This window comes from Ambystoma mexicanum, chromosome 1q (genome assembly GCF_040938575.1).
Source record: "Ambystoma mexicanum isolate Mex_15411 chromosome 1q, UKY_AmexF1_1, whole genome shotgun sequence".
In the NCBI taxonomy this organism is placed as follows: Eukaryota; Metazoa; Chordata; class Amphibia; order Caudata; family Ambystomatidae; genus Ambystoma; species Ambystoma mexicanum.
In genome coordinates, this window is record NC_090922.1 from 595,827,030 (window position 1) to 595,848,216 (window position 21,187).

At 48.0% G+C, this 21,187-nt stretch overlaps 1 protein-coding gene across 1 annotated transcript in view; it reads left to right on the plus strand.

Annotated features, from left to right (window-relative positions):
- CACYBP (calcyclin binding protein) overlaps positions 1–21,187 on the plus strand; it is a 228,966-nt gene that overhangs the window by 15,169 nt on the left and 192,610 nt on the right. Inside the window, exon 2 of the mRNA XM_069641130.1 lies at positions 8,958–9,168. Within this exon, the coding sequence (XP_069497231.1) occupies positions 8,958–9,168 (211 nt within the window). The remainder of the gene's footprint in view (positions 1–8,957; positions 9,169–21,187) is intronic.

The window sequence follows — 21,187 nt, forward strand, 5'->3', positions numbered from 1 at the left end:
AGCGACGCAAACATTTTTAGAGTGTTGTTTGTGAGATACCCCATCAATTTGAGGAACCCCCTGCTGCATGACATTGGTACGAACTGTAATCTCCCAAAGAAATCTACAAACAAGACTCGGCAAGCAACAATACGCAAATCCTGCCCCCTTCCACACATCCGTCAACCAAGTCTTTGTTACTAAAATCTTGCAACCTTACATTTTGCTCACTTCAGACATCCTGCCAGGTCTAGTGTCCGAAGACTTCTACCCTACCCATTTTCTATTAGCCATTTTCTATCGATACTTTGCAACTCTGGTTACTCCACACTTAAAGTCTTGGGTAGACCTCAGAAGAATTGTTTGCACTGTTGTCCCAAAAAGGTTGCGAAGTTGGTTGATTTGTGCCATTCCCATGATTCTGCAATTTCCACAGGAAGGTTCTGAGCTGTGCTGACTATTTCCTCCATAAAAGCGGTTATTGGACCATTTTGTGAGCCGTGGATCCTGAGCTCAGGTTATGAAAAACATGTGGCTTGGTTGCTGAAGAGTTTCTGGCAGAATCGATTTCCACGATTCTGCAAGTGCCACAGAAAAGTGGGCTTTGCAGTCTTTCACCAAACACGCTCATTGAGTGGCTATAATGCAATTTTCGATGTGGGGGTGCTTGCTTGCTGTTCGGGAGAATTCATTCCATGGCTATTTTCCCTTACCTATCGAGTCCCCCCAGCAGCTCTGCTGGATTTGAAGGGTTTGTTTTTTTCTCCTGCTAAGAGTTAGACTCTTTTTCCCACTCCTAGGCATGTTTGCTATGTATGTTCTAGGCTATTTTTGTGTTTAATGTCTATGGGGTTTTTCTCACCTCCATAGGAACCATCTTTATTCACATGTGTTAAACAGCACCCTCCGTGCCGTGACACAGGAGTGTCATAGTGACCCCCAAACATAGACGCCATACCCTGGGACTGACTACTGTCTTCCAGGGCATGTCAAGTCCCCATTGACTTTACTAGTCCATTTTTATGAACTAAACCATTACAACCCATCTTACTATGGAGGTACTGGGAAGGGTTAATAATTTTTCCCTTATGTTCATTTTCGAGAGGGTACCGTACAGTCCCTCTCTCAAAAGTTTCTGGCTGGTGGCAGTGGTTACTACTGTAAATATTCGACCGCACATATTTCGCTATGGGATTTTCCCATTGTTCGAGGTTACCACATTTTCTGGCCGCCTGTAACATACCGCAGTTTTATTTTGATATTAACTTTACTCCGGTAGGTTTTATTTGCCAGAACTTGAATATAAATTCTTTTTCATGTCTTTCTCTAAACTCCTAACCCAGGTTGGGGATCCTTTGTTCATCCTTTTGGTGGGCTTCTGCCAAGAAGCCCTCCTTTTGGTGCCACGCAGTCTGGGGTGGGTCCATTGTGTGGGAGGGTGAGTAGGACTCCTAGACAGGGTTGCCTCAGCAACCCATATCGCACTCTATCCTGATAGGCTGGAGGGTCTCCCGCCAAGATGACCACTCCATTGTGAGTGACAGCTAGGCTGTATGAATGGGGATCTTTTTGCATAAAAGCAGGGTCCTGAGGACTGGAAGAGCAAGACGTCACCACTGGAACTAAGAAGCCAAAGACATCTGCAACAACTGAACCACTGGTGAAGCCCTGCTACAGCGTCTCGCCACTTTTCTCCACACGACGAGAGGAGATCTTCATCTGCAAGATCCTTCTTCCCTTGAGCTGGTGGGGCCAACCAGTTTGCCAATCGCCTTCCTGGACCTGCCCTGGTCGAATCTCCCGTACCCTGTACTCGGAGACCGGATAGCCAGGCACCAGTCCACCCGGACCGCGATTTAAAGGAGCGTACCTTTTATTCGTTGGGAAGCACCGCGGCTGGTTTCATCCCTGGGTAGTGTAGTAACTCGAACCTTCCTCCACGACGAGAGCCTCTCTTCCTCTGCTGGATCCCCCGAACTGCAGGAACTACCAGGAACTGCCACCGCAGGAGCCACTTCTTCATTTCAAGGTACATTGTTCCGCCAGGCCGCCCTTTTCGCGTGGTAGTGCTAAAGGTGTTTTAAATCCTTTACCTACTTGTTGGGTTGGCCGCCCCTCTCTTTTTAACATTGTATTTCACCTTCTGCATCCACCTTTTCGAATCGTTAACCAAAAGACTTGACTGCAGCTACAAGAACATTTTGCTCCTGGGCCCTTTGCCCTGTACCACTGACTCTGGCACAGACCTATTGGCTCTGGCTAAATCTGTTAGAACTGCCTTCTCTAGATTGCTTCTCAACTAGAACTGTGTTGGTGTACCTACTTCTTATGACCACCTTTTCCTTCACACTTTTAAAACTTGTGAAGTGCCATTTTGCTTGGTTTTCATTCAAGTATTCTCTATGCTAAAGTACTGCCTTGCCTAAACTTGTTCACAAACTTATGGGAAGTGTTGCTAGCGTGTGTAAGAAGATATTTCTGTATAACTTGTGTTTTCCCTCCCTTGTGAGAAATTGCTAGGGTGCCATTAGTGTTTGGTTTCCACTGTGCAGTTTTGCTCAGTTGTCACTCTGGTTCACTTGGTCTACAATTTAACTAGGGAGTTGTGTATACTTTCCTTGACTAAATTTAACTTGCTTAATAACTGTGATAAATGTGTTTAAACTCGAAGTGTATAAAATAAATATATTCATTTTAATACAAAGCTTTGGTCAGTGTTTCCTTGTGTCATAGTACTGTAGCCCTATTGTGTAAACCCTGAATACTGCTCATCTCCCTCTTGATAGAAGTCTGACTGCTCAGCCACAGCTACCAACTAAATCTTTGTAGTACAGACTGATACCAAAGGGGATTTATTGCTCTCACCTGTAGTCCTAATCTTCTGTAGTGCTCCCTAAGGGAACTGCATAGGATTCTGCCTAACACTTGCTGCGCCTAAGGTGGCTGCTTGAGTGTTAGAGCCATGCACAACCCTGAAATCATTTTGGAGAACGACCGTTTGCATTTGAGGTGTGGAGGGCCTAGCCAAGTCGGTAGGGGAAAGTGGTTTTAATTGACAGATTTGTCGGCCCCGGAGTAGTAGGGTGTGTGCTAGTAGGTGAGCTCACAGTAGAGAGATTTGTGGCCTGGAGTTGAGATGAGATCCTGGGCTGCAGAGTCCACCCCCTTAACTGCGCTCCAGCGATATACATAGACATATGGAGGAAGCCTCTAACATGGGGCTGGGGCTCGACAACCAATGAAACCTGGACCCTCTTGGTACCTTTTCAGAAGCATGGTGCAATGCTCCTGCCTCTTGATTGCCGTTGATGCTGGGGTAGAGGGGGGCACTAGTTTGGCCCAGCACCAGTGGGTAATTTGTTGACAGCTCTAAAGGTGTGCTGTCCCTCACCAATTGAGAACCTGACTGTTGCAAGCACCACAGGCTGCTGCTTGTTCCCACTGCAGCCCCCCTTTTATGAGCACAAAGGAGTTCCATGCCGGCCCCCACCACCACCACCACTGATGAGCTGAGGCATATTTAGCTGACTGCAATCTGAGCTGCTTCCTGTGAGGCTGCCATATGTGGAGCTGTCCATCAATGACTTAAAATGGGAACTTCATTTTAGGAGGTTAAAGGCAGATATACTCACTATAGAAAATGTCACGTCATGTCACACCCCAAACAAATAATGATGCAACCCAGCAGAAACAGCACACACTCCCACACTCCCGCTCAGGTTGGAGACATTCTCATTTATATACATCCAGTTTTTACATGACGGGATGTACAGGGGAGCTTGGAAAACGAAGGTGGCCTGCCCATATCTGGAAGGAGAGTTGAATATAAGTGTAAAAGGACAGGGAGAGTGGGGCTTGGCTAGGCAGCACGCCGTGCAGTCGTGCTTCCCCTGAGCTCCTCTCCGGAGCGCCCAAGTCAATTTTCCCCATGTGATTGCAGGATTTTCGCCCAATTTTGCAGCCGGAACGAAGACCAAGAGCTGTCAATGTGTTTGACGGGATTGCAGGCTTAAATCGCATTTTCAGGGCGGTGGAAGCGGCCAGCAAGAAAACCAAAATGGCGGCGAGCGCCATCTCGGGCGGCCCGCTCTGGAGAAGATCCACCCCCGACTGAGCCGCGTTGCTGCCGGGACCCCCTTGGATGACCTCGGTGGCGGTGAGGAACAGCGCAGAAGATTGGGCTGAAGATGAAGAGCCCCCGGGGAGCACGAGGCGGGCTCACGGGAGAGCGAGCCGGCAACAGAGGAGCCCTCGGTGGGGAGAAGGAAGAACGGGGACGGGACCAGCCGGGCCGCCTGCCGGGAGGAGTGCGGGCCCTCTCCTCAGCACAGTGTGAGCGCCGGGGGAGAGGAGTCCCCACTTCTCCTCCGACCTTGGGTGCTGTGCAGTGCCCGCCCTTGGGGCGTCCGCTTGGAACGGCAAGGGGAGAGGCGAGCGCTGGGACGGAGCCCCCGCCCCCTGTGGGACGAAGAGCGGCGGGACCGCAGAAGAACTGAACCTCGCCGGCCCGGGAGAGTGGTGGTCCCCGTGGCCCCGTCGGCCCTGAAACTCTGCTGGCGGTCGGCTTAGCGGCGGAGGGACCTCCGATCAACATTGCACAGAGCCTTGAGGTACGGAGAGGGGGCTGTGGTCGGGGACTGTGGAGAGCCTTCTCTCCAAGAAGGGACCCAGAGGGGGGGATCCCAGCGGCAGGGAACGAGTCCGCTATGAAATCACTGAAGCCTCTCACCTGAACAGGAAAACGCACTGCGAGCCCCCGCATGTCTTGCCCCCCCCCCCCCCCCCGGGTGCCTCTGGTTGCCCTGGGAAGTCAGGTAGGCGACACCGGCAATCCCACCAGGAGAAGTCCAAAACCATGGCAAACAAAAGAACACACTGCATTCAAGCGTATCTGACACCACAGCCCGAGGACTCGCTCTTTACAAACACCAACACGGCTGAAATTCACCCAGCTCCAGCCCCAAAGCTGACCGCTAACATGGCTGTATCCAGGGAGGATCTGGAGGGAATGTTTGTCTTTTAAACAAGACATCACCCAGGAAATCAAAAAGGAGATCAAGACCTCCAAGGACTCCCTGGCTCAGACACTTGCAGACATTACATCTCACCTGGGGGGACTGGAGTCTAGGGTAAGCGACCTAGAGAATGTAACTTGTGTGCAATCCCATGACACCGAAGCGCTAGCAGGAAGAGTAAAGGTCATCGAAGAGCACCTTGAGGACATTTGGGCAAAACAGGCCGATCTAGAAAATAGGTCAAGAAGAAACAACCTGCGCCTTAGGGGAATCCCCCGGAAAATCCCCGGCCGCGACTTTGCTGAATACATAGAAACATTGTTTAGAGCCCTCTTGGAACTGCCACCAAGCGAAGACATAAAGCTTGACGGAACGCATCGTGTGTACTCCTCGGCCCAGATGAAGAAAAACCTAACTCCAGATGTGCTCACCCGGGTGCACTTCTATCGCCAGAAGGAAGATATCATGGCTGCAGCCAGGGATTCAGACTCCATACGCTTCCACGGCACAGAAATTCAACTGTTTCAAGACCTGGCCCCCTACACGTTGGCGCGCAGACGGCGATTGCAGAGGGTGACGGCATGGTTGAGGGATCAGAAAATCCGTTATCGCCGGGGGTTTCCATGTAAGCTGATGTTTGAACTCCATAACCAGCACCACATAATCTCATCGGAGGAAGATGCGAAAAGTCTAATGGGTGAGACACCCGACGATGGACCCCCCCAACCCATGATCTCATGAGGAGAATGGCCCTGTCTTATGCGTACCGCAGAGAGCTAGGCGGGGGAGATCCTGGCGCCGGCCACAGTCAACCGCGATCTCAAGCCGCGAGCCCGTGCCTGGGGAAAAAAACCAAAGCCCCAGAAGAGGCCTCTCCCCCAGCTCCATCGGAGGGAGAAAGCTGGGCAGCAACTTTAACAGCCCGAGGTTTAGAGGTTAAATGATCACTGAGGAAAAATGATTAGCATTGGGATTTCCATTTGGCCTCCTTGGTCACCTGGAGAGGGTGATCTGGTTGAGGGGAAGGGAATTCTAGACAGAATTAGAAACCTTTCGGCATATGAAGACCACCTAGGAACGCCTCACCTGAAGCCCACACTGAAGCAGCGGTAAGAGACTGACCCACCTCAACTGTAGCGCAAAGAAAACTAGGGCACCCTCTTGCCCCCCCTTTGTACTCAGGTTTAGCTCGACATTGGGCTTGAAAGTTCAGTTAAATAAGTTGACTTGGGCGCCGGAATGGATGGCGCCCGACATTTTCCGTACTTGGCTTAAATTACCTTGGGGACTAAGAACTATGCAATTTTTGATGGAAGTAGCTCGCTCATCTGATATCTGTTTTTATTATACCCCTTTCTTTGAATCCTTTGTGTACACTCCCTCCCGGAAGTTGGTAGGGGGAAATTATATTTTGATTCACCACAGTCTCCAGTCAGGTTGCACAGCAATGTCCAATCTAAGAAATTATCCCATTTCAGACTTGGCTAAGAGAGTTAGTCTAGGGCAAAAACCTGAGCGACCGAATCATGGCAACCCCTAGTTACAAATTCATCTCGCTCAATGTGCAAGGGCTGAACCCCCCCCCCCTGAAACGTATAGCTCTCCTCCACAGACTGAAGACCTTAGATGCATCATTTTTGTTTCTTCAAGAGACCCATCTACAACCAGCTGATGAATTCCGTCTTAATGATAAGCTCTATGCCACCAAATTCTTTGTCTCAAGCGGGCTGAAGAAGCGAGGGGTTGCCATTTTGGTGCGCAAAGGGATTTCCTTTAAAATTCAGGGAGTGAATCTATCAGAAACACCGAGGCGCTAAATGCCTTACAGAACTCCTTCTCTCTTAGCTGGGTAAACTCTAAAATATCATTCCTTGGGGTGCACTTAACACCTACTTACTCCGGTGATAAAAGGCGCAAAGGGCTCCCTACTAAAATGGGCCCCCCAGGAGATATCGTGGCTGGGGCGGGTAACAGCCATCAAGATGACCCTGCTACCCCGGCTCCTTTACACATTTCAAGCACTCCCAGTCCATATCCCGGAGCGAGACTTACACGACTTGCAGAAGGAGATATGCCGATTCATATGGCAGTGTAAAACACCCAGAATCCAGCGCAAGATTCTCTCCAGAAGCAAGCAACTTGGAGGCCTGGGACTCCACTCCATCCTAAGATATTATCGAGCAACTCAAATTGCTCCCATCCTGGGTTGGGCAATTCAAAATTATCCCCCCAAATGGCAAGATATCGAACAATTGTTCTTTGGGGCTCCTCTCTCTCACCTCCCCTTCTTGCCGCGGGAAGCACGGGGCTCTTGGATGCCCCTTCTCCCAACCACGAGTTCCACGCTCCGATGGTGGGATAGGCAGACTACCCTAAGGGGGATCGCCCCGGGCCTGGGCCCCCTAACCCCAATCATACAGAACCCAGTGTTCACTCCAGGGCTGCAACCCAGATCATACCAAAATTGGTCAAGAGCGGGGACCCTGAGACTGCAGGAGCTATATGCTGGAAATGACCCCTTAACCTTCATCCAGTGTAAGGAGAAATTCAACCTCCTAGAAACAGAGAGATTCAGATATATACAACTCGGCCACTGGGTCACCAACCCGATTGTTAAAAAGGCGGCCACTAGGCACCCCACGGGACTAGAGATAACTGTCTCGGAAGGACAACGCTCACACAAAGTGGCAATGTGCTATCGCCTTCTGGAAAACGCCCTAGAAGAAGAGAAACTTCCCTATATGTTGGAGAGGGAGCTGGAGAGGGAGAGAGCTCCGGAATCTTGGCAGAGAATCTGGGACAGAGCAAATAGGTCCTCTAGATGCACGAGTATCAGGGAGTGCGCACTTAAGATATGCTATCGATGGTACTTCACGCCGCAGAGACTGCATGCAATGAATGTAGATTACCACGATGTATGCTGGCATGGCTGTGGGGCAAAAGGTGATCTGGGGCACATGTGGTGGCATTGTCCAACCATTCAATCCTTTTGGCTAGAGATCAGGTCCAAACTTTAGGACCTTGTGGAACTCTCCTCCCCATGGATCCAGTGGTATTGGTACTGGGTGACACCAAGATGATGGATCCTATCCACAATCCGGTCCCAGAGCGCGGCTAATCGCTCAACTACTGATGGCGGCCCATCTCTCACGCGTTCGATTCTGTAAAGAACGGGAGGGTCCCCACGTTGCGCACTGGTGGGTTAAAGTCTGGGATATTCTTGGAATGGAGAAGCTAACGGCTGCAATTGAAAACCAGACGGACACATTTCAGAATGTCTGGGGCCCATTCCTGGGCTATGTGGAGGAGAAGGAACACATGTTCTTCCAACCCAGACTGGTTAAATATCTCCTCCAGCCCTGAACAGCTTGTGAATGAAGGAATGACCTACTGACTTGAAAACAAAACGGGAGGGGGTAGCGGGACACTGGAGATATTACCCGGGACTACTGGTGACTCTGGTGAAGGGGATAATCTCCCCCCCTTTTCTTTTTTTTTTTCTTCTTTCTTTCTCTTTTCTTCCTCTTCTCCCCCCCCACTTCTTCTCCAACCAAGAGCGCTACCGAATATAAAGCTGTAATACTATACCCCAAAGGATACTCAGGAAATATTCACTAAAAGAATCATAAAGATGTTAAAATGAAATGTTAATGCATTGTTATAAATTAATTGAAGTTGGGAGCACAGTAACAAATGTTGAATTTTATGAATTTCAGTAAATGACCCAAGGGACGAGTGCCGTTGGGGTGATTGATCGCTGATTGTAACCAAATAATATTGTCACTGATTTGGTTGTTTATGAATTAATGAACTCGATGGCCATTGATGTTTTAATAAAAAAGATTTTGACAAAAAAAAAAGGACAGGGAGAATGGGCGATCATTGTGTCGAGCACGAACGAGGACGTTCAAGATGGAGCAGTGGATGCTTCTCTAATAACCATGATTTCTGTGTTTTCTGCAGCTGCGGAAAGATCTGGAGGAGGTGACAGAGCTGCTGGGAAAAGCCTCCCGGCAACGTGTTCGCAAAGTTCTACTCGCAGAACAGTGCAAGCTAGAGACAGAACTTGAAAGAAGTCCCGAAGTGCTAACAAAAGAGACATTTGAGCCTAAGAAACCAGCTGCCATTGTTGGGCCAATTGCCTCCGGCTATACAGTGAAGATCAACAATTATGGTACTTTATTAATTTCTTTTATTTGATGTTTTTCTTCCGGATCAAGTTGGATAAACATGTGTTTTGCTAATTTTTGGAATCTGCAGTCTTGGTATGTGATGTGATCCGCCAAGATGCTAAACTCTCCTGGGCGCTTCTCAATTTGCTTGAAAAGATGGACACAATTGGGCATATGAAGCTTCGTTATTCATTTCATATGTTTATTACAGAATCACACCACAGGTTCCGTTATTTAAGGTGAGCGCACATCCACGCAGAGCACATGCAAAGGATCAGTGTGGATTGTTGCACCACCACCCATGTTTCAAGCTCTGCAACGGGCTGCACACCAGAAGTATGGTGTTTTTTGGGTTCTGACAGTAGTTTAGTTTGTGCGTTTGTTAGGCGCTTATACAACAAGTAAATTGTGTTTGGAAGCACCCACAGGGCAACAGGGAGGGAGCATGGGATAGACGACAATACACTGGAAGATAAAGACAAACCTACTAGGCCTCGTGAGCATTCAGAGCGTGCAAGTGCAGAGAGGGGTAGAGGGAGAGGGAGTAAGTTCTGGAGGGGCTGTGGGTGAGCAGCAGGTGTAAGTGCTGAGTGTGGGAAGTGCTAGAGAACTTTGAGCTTTAGTAAATCAATGGGTAAGTGCAGGTCTACAGTGGCGAAGGCCAGTAAGTGCCAAGGCAAGTGCTGTGTGTGGGCAGAGGCTGGAGACGATTGGGTGTGGGAGGCCAGGGCCCCGGAGGCACATTAGGGCACTGGTCACCAATCACAGCTACTTTGGGATTAGCAGACGAGAGAGGAAGGTAAGGAGGAGGTGAAAAGGATAGTCTTTAGGTGCTTCTGGAATTTGGGGAGGTCTGGCTCAAGACAAAGAGGAAGGGGGAGGCTGTTCTATAAGAGGGCACCTGCTGAAGACAGATTGGCCACCAGCCCTCTGTTTAGCAAAATGCTTGACGCACAGAGTTGGTACCAGAGGAACACACCGGTCTAGAGGGAGCGCATTTAGTAAGAGCAAGTTGCAGATAGCGTGGTCCCCAGTCCCAGACAGCCTTCTGGATGATGCAGAGGGATTTTAATTTTATCCTTGCAGCAGCCGGCATCTAGTGTAGAGATTTTAGGGCAGGAGAGGTGCGGCCCCTGGGCTTGAGGCCAAGGATAAGTCTTGCTGCCCTATTTGGGATTAGCTGGAGGGGTTGTAGAGGGGAAAAGGGTAGATTCAAGAGAAGGCTATTGTGGTAGTCTAGCCTAGAGAGAACCAGAGCTCTGGTAACATTGAGCTTTTGGGGGGAGGGCAGGGGGGGGGGCAGGGAGAATGAGAAAAGGGAGAATTCCTTTGAGAAGAAAAAGTTGAAAGTTGGACTTCTTGGCAATGTCCTGAATATGGGGGAGGGAGGAAAGCGAGGGGTCGAAAATGACTCCAAGGTTTCTGACTTCAGATGAAGTAGAAGGGGGAGACCCCATAGAGGATGGCCAGAGTGAGGGCAAGAAGGAAGGGGCAGAGGTCCCAATAGGAAGGATCTCAGTCTTGCTGGCATTGAGGCAGAGATTGTTTGTGCTGCATCAAAACTGGATGGCAGATAGGCAGTCCGGGATGACGGAAGAAGCAAGTGGGTCAGCAGGGAGTTTGAAGAAGAGTTGCATCATCTGAGTAGCACTGGAATTTGGGGAGGAGGAAGAAATGAGTCAGTGGAGCAAGCTAAGTGTTAAAAGATCCAGGGGGAGAGGTTGGAGCCCTGAGGGGACACCACAGGTGGAGAACGAAGTAGGCGAGGAGAAAGTGCCCAGGACAGTGCCCGCTCCGAGATATCCATGGTATCATGGAGCCGTTTTGTGAGGATGAAGTGGTTGACTGTGTCGAAGGCAGCAAAGAGATTGACTAGGAGGACAGCTGGAGATTTAGAATCAAGAGATGCAAGCAGTTCTTCACGAGTGTTCAGAAGAGCAGTGTCCATGTCTCTGGATGCTCGGAATCCAGATTGATGGTCGTGAAGACCGCCAACAAGTTCAGTGTGTGAGGAAAGTTGGGGGGAAAGCCAGCTTCTCTGGGAGTTTCCAGAGGAAGGGGGTGATAGAAATAGGGTGGTAGTTGGCTGGACAGGTACGGTCTACAGAAGTTCTTTTCAGGGGGGGCGTACAAGGAGGAGGGGAAAGATTCAGTATCAGACGAGTGTTTGCTGAAATCAGCAAGTGCAGGGCAAGAGAGCCAATGTTGTCTTTCATAGTTGGATGAGCAAGGGGATGCCTGTTTGGAGGAGACCTTCATGGAGCGGACAACTCTGGTGACCTCAACTTGTGTGATGGGAGAGGAGGTGTAGAAAGAGGAAGCAGGAGGATGGGGCAAGAGAGTGTGGGCAGGCTTAGGGGAGAGGGTAGCAGGGGTTCCCAGGATGTCCAGAGGTTTGGTGGTGAAGATGTGTGTCCAGTGCGTTGCAGAGGGCCTGGGACAGGATAGGGGAGGAGACGACTGCGGAAGGGTTGGCTTGTTCCCTGTAGATTTTAAAGAGTTCAGCCGAGTTGTTGGGTGCACCAGATACCTGTGCCTGGGTGTGGGCCCTTTTCCTGGCACGATGTAGAGTCTGTATTGCCTTTGGAGCAGGCGGCATGACAGTTTGTCAGAGGGTGCGCCTGAGTTTTGCCACTACCGTTCCGCAGCTCTGCACTTGCCTTTCAGGGCTGCAAGTTCAGAGTCGTACCAGGTATTCCGTTTAGAGGCAGGGTTCAGGCAGATCCTCATGACTGGGGCAAGTATGTCTAGGGTGTTCGTAATGGCCAGATGGAGGTTGTTGAGAGCAGAGTCAGAGTCTGGGGTGGGGTGCAAGGGGGATTAAGGTGGATGCGAAGGCAGCAGCTGACACTAGTTTCATCGGATGGATGCTCGTGAACGAGGTTGGCAGGGCTGGAGGAGGTGCGGTCAGAGGGCCAAGGGGACCCAGGTAGGAGGAGAGGAGAGAGTGGTCTGACCAGCAGAGAGGTGTGATCAGTGGATGGAGAGTGAAAGATCGGAGGATAAGGGCACCAAGTGGGTTGGACCAGAAGGGAGAATGGAGAGGGAGAGCGAGGTGCAGAGGCCAAGGAACAGAGTAGATGCTGTGACGGAGGAGTTCAAATGGAATTTGAAGTCGCCCAAGAGAAGGAGTTTAGACGTGGTTGCGAGCAGAGATGAGCAGAAATCAGCCCATTCAGAGAGGAATAGGGTGGTAGTGCCAGGGGGGCCTGTAAATAGTGGCAGTGGTGAGCGGAGAGGAGGGAGAGATGTTAAAGGACATTTGTACCGCGCACTATCACCACCGGCGTGGTCCCCTGGGATGACCAACTTACCACCCAGCCTCTGAAAGGAAGAGTAAGGCTGGGTGGGTATGAGGGAGGAAGGAACCCACTCGGACGGTTAGGGCAACCCCACAACCAGCGCGTTTAGGCAGTGGCTTGTAAGTGATCTTGTAGCCATCGGGGAGATGTGAGTCAAAAGCAGTGAATGAGCTGGCATTGAACCATTTCTTGGTAAGAGCTAGAATGTTGAGGCCAATGTCTTCAAGAAGGAGGCAGATGTCGGCGGAGTGCTTGTTGGCTGAGCGGGCGTTAAGTGTGGCCAGGTGAAGGAGGTCTCCGTCTTGAAGGTTTTCCAACGAGGAGTACAGGGGCGTGGTACACCAGTCAGAGGGGGAGGGACAGAGTGGTTTGGGTAGAGGCAGGTGAGGGAAGGAAGTTAATGAAGGACGGCAGGCGCCGGTCAAAGAGAAGGAGGTTGGGTTGAGGACCCTGAACCAAGATGGTGCCCGTGTGGTAGACATTAATGATACAGCGGGATGATGAGAAGCCCGCCTATAGGACTTCCCACTTGGTGCCACCATTAATGGAAAAGAATGTGAAAGGGGAGAGAGTGGAGATGAGATGAGGGGTCCATAGATCTTGGGAGGGTAGAGAGAAGAGGATATTGGTGAAGATCTGTCTGGAAGTTGCGCTGGCATAGGTGTCTGCAATGGTAGAGCAGTGTTGGCACTCAAGATATCTTTCTTGTGCTTTTTTTCCTTCCAGACATCGTGAGAGAGGGAGCGTAGGTAATAGTGTAGCAGTTAGAGAAGATGGGAGAGATGGTGAGTGCCATCAGGGTAACAGAGGATAGTTGAAGGAAAGAGGGGTGGTTGCACTGCACAGTCCTAGCCCAAACTCACCAGGCGGCCTAGTAGTTACAGGAGGGGTACAGTAAGTAATGCAAAAGTATAGGGTGCAAGATGTTAAAAACACACAGACCTAGGTTTGAGAATCAAACAAGGGCACAAAATGCAGTGAAGAAGAGGAAGACTAGTTGAGACAAGAAGGTATTGAGAAAAGCACAGTTATGGTTCAGATTTCTTAGTGGAGGAGGCAGTGGAAGAGTGCAGCCATCACTCACTTGACGATCTGCAGAGAGCGTGGAGGTACAGTGGCATACGTTTGTGTGGGCACCAGCTGCATCAGGAGGCTGCTTCATGATTCAAAATGATGGCTATTAAGGAAGGGGGGCCCTCTGAGCCCTTTCAGGCACAGACCGAAGCCTTAGGAGTGGGGCCTAGGTGAGGGGGGTCGGCGTTCGCCTGCCGGCTTCCGGATTGGCCAAGTTGATGAAGCACAAGCCAATCACACAGCAGCATCAGGTTGCTTCAGGTAGGGCTGAGCTAGTAATTCTTTGGGCAGCCATTTTAAAGGTATGGCTCAACGATCGTAAAAAGAATACAGCATCAGCACACTCGCACTGTTCACATATTAAGAAGTGATCAGTTAAAAGATGAGGTTATAGCCCCTCACGAGCTTCGTAGCTCCAGTGAGGCCTACCTTGCACAGTAATGTTGGATGCTGCGCCCAATGATCACTGGAGCCTCGTGGGGAGGCTATCGGCTGCCCGCAGATGTCGTTCGTCCGGCTTCTGAAGAAATCGAGGTGGAGTGAGGGATGATTATATGCCTGCCTTGTCTCTTGCTGACTGCTTTAAGGGTGTTCTTCATGTGTTGACCAGTGTGTTTAGTGTCATCTGTGGTTTGGTTGGAGGCTGACACACGCACCTGTGATGTGCTTAAAATGTGCATCTGACGTTCAGTGCTTGATGGGGTGTCAGAACAGCAAAGACGAAAAGCCTCAGAGTGGAACCTGGCGGGGAGGAAAGTTAGAAGTAAGGCACTTGAAGGGCACAAGGGAGAAATGAGGGGCAGAGAGAATGCTGCTTCCTATGTTCTGTTGCCCTTTGGCCTAGGAAGAGTTAGGCCAGGCGGGACCTGCCAAATGGAACAATGGACAGGACTGGTAAGCTTCACCTCTCCACTCTTCTGCCTCCAAAGAGCATATTGTTCAGTGTTGAGAGTGAGCAGAGAGCACAGAAAACCTAAATGCACCGTATAAAGCTTAACATTGCCTTATCATTGAACCCTCCTTTCAGGTTTGGGGGCTGCTGTTAAAACTGGAGGAAATTCTGAGGAAGAGATCCTTGCAGAGCCCAGGAAGGGGTGAACGATGCACCAAAGGAAGTTGAGCAATACCTTGCTTCTGATGCTGACGGTGATAATCTCCATACCCCTCCAAATGTTACTGCCACATTGTGAGCAGTGAAAAGTGGGTCCAAAACATAATTTGCCAAGGTGGCTCAACAAAGTGTGAGGCAAAGGGTAATACCTCATTGCCAAACTTGCCTTCCCTGTCATAAGACCCCCTCCTTCACTTCCCTCTGATAATCGCAGTTTACACTGTGGTGTTTCCACATTTGCAATTCGCTTTTTCTTCATGTTCCTCTGAACTCCTCTACCCATTATACCATAGTGTTAAACCATTGCACCCGTGCAGCCCTTCCTTGTCCTATACCCTATTTTTTCCCTTCCAGTGTGTCTATGCATGCCGTTGTAGTTGCCCACACCTGGAGCTGACCACCTGTTGCATGCACAGTGAAGCCCCAGTCTCACCCCCCCACATCTCCCAAACCCCCCCATCATTTCCTATGGTCTTGCTTATGGGGTGGCTCTAAGCCCTTGCCGATTTCCTTATTGGCGATGACGGTTTCTGGATCCATTTTAGGTCCACTCATCGTACTGGAGACTATAGGTTACATACGTGACGGGTGCTAGAAGATCTCAATTTGCGGCTAGTCGCCCTCAGTTTCTGTAGCCATGGAGCTTGTCCCTGAATTCAGCGACATTGGACTTTATTAAATTGTGACCCTTCTTGTGCCTATGACATTTGATAGATGACATATCTTCCTTTCGATCATTCGTTTCACCAAGCCTACCAGCCTCTTTACCTTTTGGGCACTTTGAGGTGCTCGATTGCAGACCTGTGATTAATTATATCCATAAACAGGTTCCGTTATCCATTGAGCCATGAATTTCGGAAAGCTCTACCTACCCCAATACCTTTTTAAATGTGGAGATCAGACCCACACCCATCTTTCACTCAGTTCATAAGTAAACTACACCTCAACGAACATGTCCATAGTATACTCTGTCATTAGCCGTGGAAAAATCTATATTCTCCTATCAGAAATAATTTGACAGAAATATTGCTAACACAAAGATAAATAGTGTTTAGAAATGGCACTTTGTGGCATAAAAATATCCCTTTTTTGAAATAGATGGTCAGTTCATATAATCCTGTTTAGAAACCCTTCTGTTCCTTGGCTGAGCTGTGCACCGTAAAATCATCTACTCTTATTGTACCCACTTCACAAGAACTACGTGATTTAAATATCTCTCTTCTACAACAAAATGGAATACATTGGACCAAATGCAGTCCGTGTCAACAAATCTAGATACTGATCCTGCTAATCTTTCCTGAGATTCAGCTGACTTTTTTAGCAACTTTAAATATTTGTTGATTGACAATGTCCGTTCTCAACTGCTTAAGGCTAAACTCTTCAGTCTCATGCTTGACATTTTACAGTTTCCACATTTAAATCTTTAATCCCCCTATACCCATTCCTTTTGAAATGGAAGTTTGTAATACCTCTTCAAATGGGAGTGATGCTTAGTGAGTGCAACAGAGCAGTGGTTCTTTCCATGTTGAACAAAACCTCATTGAGCCCTACAATTTCTCCAAATGATTGCAATGTTTCCAGGCTCCCTTTCTTGTGCGAGGCCTTGGAGCAGAAGGTTATGCCCAAATTCAACATGATGAAAATGACTGCCTCCTTGATCTCTGCCATGTAGGATTCCGCTCGGTTATGGAAATTGAGGGTGGTGGTTTGTCATGTACAATATCCCCATACTTTATGGGATTTGAACCTGCAACGTACAGATAGTAGAAGTGAGCGCTCAACCTGCTGAGCTATCTTACCAGCTTGGAGGGAGGCAGCCTTGGTGCTTTTAGACATATCTGCTGCATTTGACACAGTCAATCATGCCATTCCTGTTTATCACCGTGCCAGAATGAAATAGTCATGGACTGGATGAAATTCTTCCTGTCGAGCAGGACCCAGTCTTTGCCCTTAAATGGTTAAAACTCCACTTCTTATCGCATTCACTGTGGTCTCCCACAGTGCTTTGCCTGCTCTCCCGTTCTGTTTAATCAGTATCCATAGTCTCAACTACTCTATAAAAATGGCATTTAGTTCTGTACCTATGCGGACAATACCAATTTTTAGTTTAGTGGTGGAGGTATGGAAATCTGTGTTTGTGTTTCGTATGCTGGCGGTCAACTGTTGCATGAACCAGAATCTGCTTAAATGTAATGCCTCGAAAACAGAAATGCTGATTATAACACTTCTGAACGAACACAAAATGGAGATATCTGCCCTGGGTGACAGTCAAACTCTAGCTAGCCAAGTCTCCAGTGTGGGATTCTCTTTGACCGTTCTCTTAGTCTAACCTGCCAAATTATAAAAATGGTAAATTTCTGTATGGGACAAATAACAAAGAGGTTTAAAGTGACTGCAGAACCCCTCCCCCCCCCCCCCCCCCACCCCCTCCTCCAAATTCCTCAGCAGGTCACCTTGATGAATGCCTTTGTATCATCCAGTTTTGATTAATGCAATGCAGCGTTCCTTTACCACTACACAAAGAGATACAAAATAAGCCACCTGTATATTGTTTACACCACCCAAATGGGCTAATTTCAAATCTGTCTTAAATGTCTAGACAGCCAGTGCAATGGCTGTCTAGACTTTTAAGACATACTCCAGTTTTCTGAACAACACATTAATAAGATATGTTCTTAATCACCCTCTTTTTTTCATAATTTTCATCTGACGCTGCATTCCAGAGCCTAACCCCCACCCTAAAGGCAGTCAAAATGCCCACTTGGGGCTGTGGCAGGTTTTGCGGTAGGGACAAGCTATGTATTTGATGTAAGACCCGGCATGAATTGGAACTCTGCATTTAGTAAAAGAGCAACCACTACCTCTGAGCACCCGACAGACTTCCCTTTAGAGAGAAATATTATTGTGGGTTTGCGTCTAGAGTATCTAGGAACCAATGTTATTACCCTTGTTTGTATGTTAAATATTCTGTTACCAACATCCCCCATACAGCGGTTTAACACTAAACCACAAGCAAGCATTTGCAAGCAGTTGCACTCGAAAAACATTTTCTTTTTTTATTTGAATTCAATTGCTATTAAACAATTTTTACAAAACGTGATTTCTTTCTCCCTTTTCTCAGTGAAGTTTCTTATGTTTAGTCATCGATTAGCCCCTGTGTTCTAGTCATTGACTCTTTGGCCTGTTGTCCTGTTTCTGGTTCTAGCCCTATACACTTTAAAACTGTTGCAGTTGCTACTACCAGGGTGATATTGTCTCCACTGATCAGTCTGTGCCACCAGTGGTCTTCGTCCCATATGTATGCTGCTTCAAAGTGATGTTTTAGATAGGCTTCTCTTGAACTGCTTGTTCCCGGGCATCTTAACAAGAGATGACCTATTGTTTCTTTCTGAGAACTGTCCTTGCAATAGCGACAGGAGTTGGTAGTGGATTGTCCCCTCATGGCCAGGATCTTGTTTGTTTTTTAGGGCATTTAGCCGTGCTTTTGGATAGGTGGCCCGCAGAATCCTGTCAGGGAATTTGATTAAGTATTTTGATGGAGTGTTCAACTTTTTGCTGCTTCATTGGCAAGTGTGAAGTTATTTTGTAACTGGCAGCTGTTTCAGAGGTTTGTATCCAGTCCCAAATTTTGTGTTTTTCCTTCACCTTTTCCGGATGGAAGTCTAGCTCTTCTTTTGAGCTTCCCATGTCATGTAGAAGGGTCACATTTTTTTTTATCCCAGTCCGTTAGCATTCTGTTCTTTCCACTTTCCATTTAATTTCTGATGATGTCCAGCAGCTTCGGGAGAGGGTTTCTCTTGATTTTCCCGTAGAACATCAAGCCATTATGGTCCCTTTTAAGGATGTTAGGCTAAATTATTTTCTGATCGTGGAGATTGGCGTGCCGTTTGATAGTTTCAAAATTTTACGCCAATACAGTCCCAACTTGTTCCAGATTCCTGTAGGTATTTGCGTGATTGCTTCCATTCCATATGATATCGTTGGAATGACTTTTGCCTTGTAAAAGGTTAGTACTGGAAGAAGAGAAAATCGGCCACATTTTCTGTCCAGAGCCACAGTTTACGACACTAGTGCAGTCATCTTGAAGTTGGAGTACTTCTTGGATCAGTGTTTCGAACAGACTCCCGTTTATTGTCGCTCCAAGATATTTGAACTCGTTGACGGTTTCCAGTTTCTCTTCTTTCAAGTGCCCTCGCATATTTTCTGCCCTTCTAATAGTTTTTTCCATGATCATAATCTTGTTCTTGTTGATGTTAATTTCCAAGTTGTTTCTTTTTCTTTTGGTGTAATGCATCAAGCTGTCGAACTGGCGCTGAAGGCCTATTTTTGTATGGTCCAGCAAGATTGTCATCAGCGTAGATCAATTGAGGGATCTTTTCCTCACCCACTGTAGGTGGGAAGGATCTGATGTTTTCCTCTATTTCTTCGATGTCCGCCATGTAGGCGTTATAAAGGGCGGGCGCCAATGGACACCCTTGCTTTACTCCTTTTTGTTGTTTTTATCGGGTTGGAGAGTTGGCCAGCACCATTGAGTCTCACCCGCATGGAGGTATCTGTGTAGAGGAGTTTGACAGGTTCTAAGAGTGAACGAGGGCAATTCCATGTTGTTAGCTTTGACCATAGTTTATCTCTGTTTGCTCTGTCAAACGCTTGCACTAGGTGAATGAAAGCGATGAAAATTTGTGGACGACCCTTCAGGACTTTTGCTTTCAGGATGCTGATCAGCATGATGTTTGGTTGTGTGCCCAGGTTTTTTACAAACCCTGACTGAAATGGATCAGCACGGTCTGCCATTCTAACCCAAGCCGAAAATGTATCGAGTAGGTGGGAGCCAAACAGCTTGCCTACCACATCGAGCAGGACTATTGGCTGGTTGTTTTTTGGGTCATCTTTCTCACCTTTTTTGAATATAGGGCCAATGTTTGCCCTTTTCCATGAAGCAGGTATTGCTTTTGCAGTAATACATCTCTCAATGATTTTGCTGATCAGTACTGCCCACTCGTCCCGATTAGTTTTTAGTTGAATATTAGTAATCCCGTCTGGTCCCAGGGCTCTCGAGTTGTTTAGCTTTTTGATCTTGGTGATGATCGTCTTTGTCATGTTTTATGTCCCAGGTAGATTGTTGGAATTTGCAGTATGGACCTTCCATGTCGTTGGTTGGATGGAATAGCTCTCTGAAATGTCTTAACCAGGCATTTGCACTCAAGCAATTTTGTTAATTGTTTTCTGTGGAGGTAGAGGTCTCTTTGACCAGTGACCAAAATCCGTTGGCTTTTCTATTGGAGCGAGCTCTCGGCATGTTTTCGGAGTCTTCTTGGTACAATATGGAACAATGGTTTCTTAGCCAGTTTCGATATGTGCTTCTGGATTTTACTGCTTGGGTTTGGTTGATTTCAGAAGGGCAGCTTTTTGCGTGCCTTGTTGCACGCCTCATCACTCTCCTCCTTTCCCTTATTTCTACGTTGTGGACGTGTAGATGTTGTTGAGGATATTGATTTTGCACTGTCCTTGGTTGTAGATATGGATCAAGGAGTGGTTGGTAATCCGGAACAAGCAAGAGCTTGTTTGATGTCTTCTGATCACTCTGGGCGTTAAAGGTTCTTGTAATAGAACAGATCGCTTCCTTCGTTAGTTTCAGGCGGAAGCCATTTGAAGCACTCTCCAAGGGTATTCTCATTGTTTGGTGGCTGGTTTTGAAGTGGGCCAGGTGACCATTAGGATGTTGTGGTCACTGGTCACTATGTTGCGTTGCAACCACTTCAAAATTTGTAATAATAGAGAAGCGCTCTTTTGAGGTATAGATGTGGTCCATGTTTCATCTAGAGCCGTCTCTTTCCCAAGTCAGAACTGCCTTTTTAGTCTTGTTTGTTAAAGAATGTAAATTGTGAAGGTCCCTTGACTCCATTAGCTCGGCTCAGGCTTCGCCGCTCTTCCATGCATCTGTGTAATGCCCGGTATTTATAGTTGTCTGCTCCAATTGTTTGTGTCATTTTCTGTATCGCCCATTTCGAAGCAGATAGCATTCAAGTCTCCACATAGGATTATGTGGCTTATATTGTGGTCTGTGGTGGCCTCTTCAATGGTTGCATCGATGGTGTTAAGAAAAGACTTTGTTGTAAGTACTTGTGGGTTCCACTAGACGTTCATTGCGAGAAGCAGCTCTGAGGCAATTCACATATTTTTGGGTTTGCAATGCGTTCATGGGAGTAGGGCTGCCTGTACGAAGGTGATTGTTGTTAGAACCATCATCCTATGTCGAGGACTACCGGAGCGAACCGTCATCATGAGGCCCGAGGATGGTCTGCCTATGGATCCCCTTAAGGCCGGCACTAGGCTGATATCATAACCGTCCAGACTAGGAGTGTTGATTAGCCAAGTTTCTTGGTAACATAGCAGGTCAAAGGCGCCCAAGTTGACGTCTCCTTCCTTGGTGAGGTGTGTAAACCCTCTGGTTTTTCAGGATCCGAGCATCAGGATATTTTTCGAATGGGTGTCCAAATGGGTTGCTAAGGACAACAATGAACCTGCAGGAGT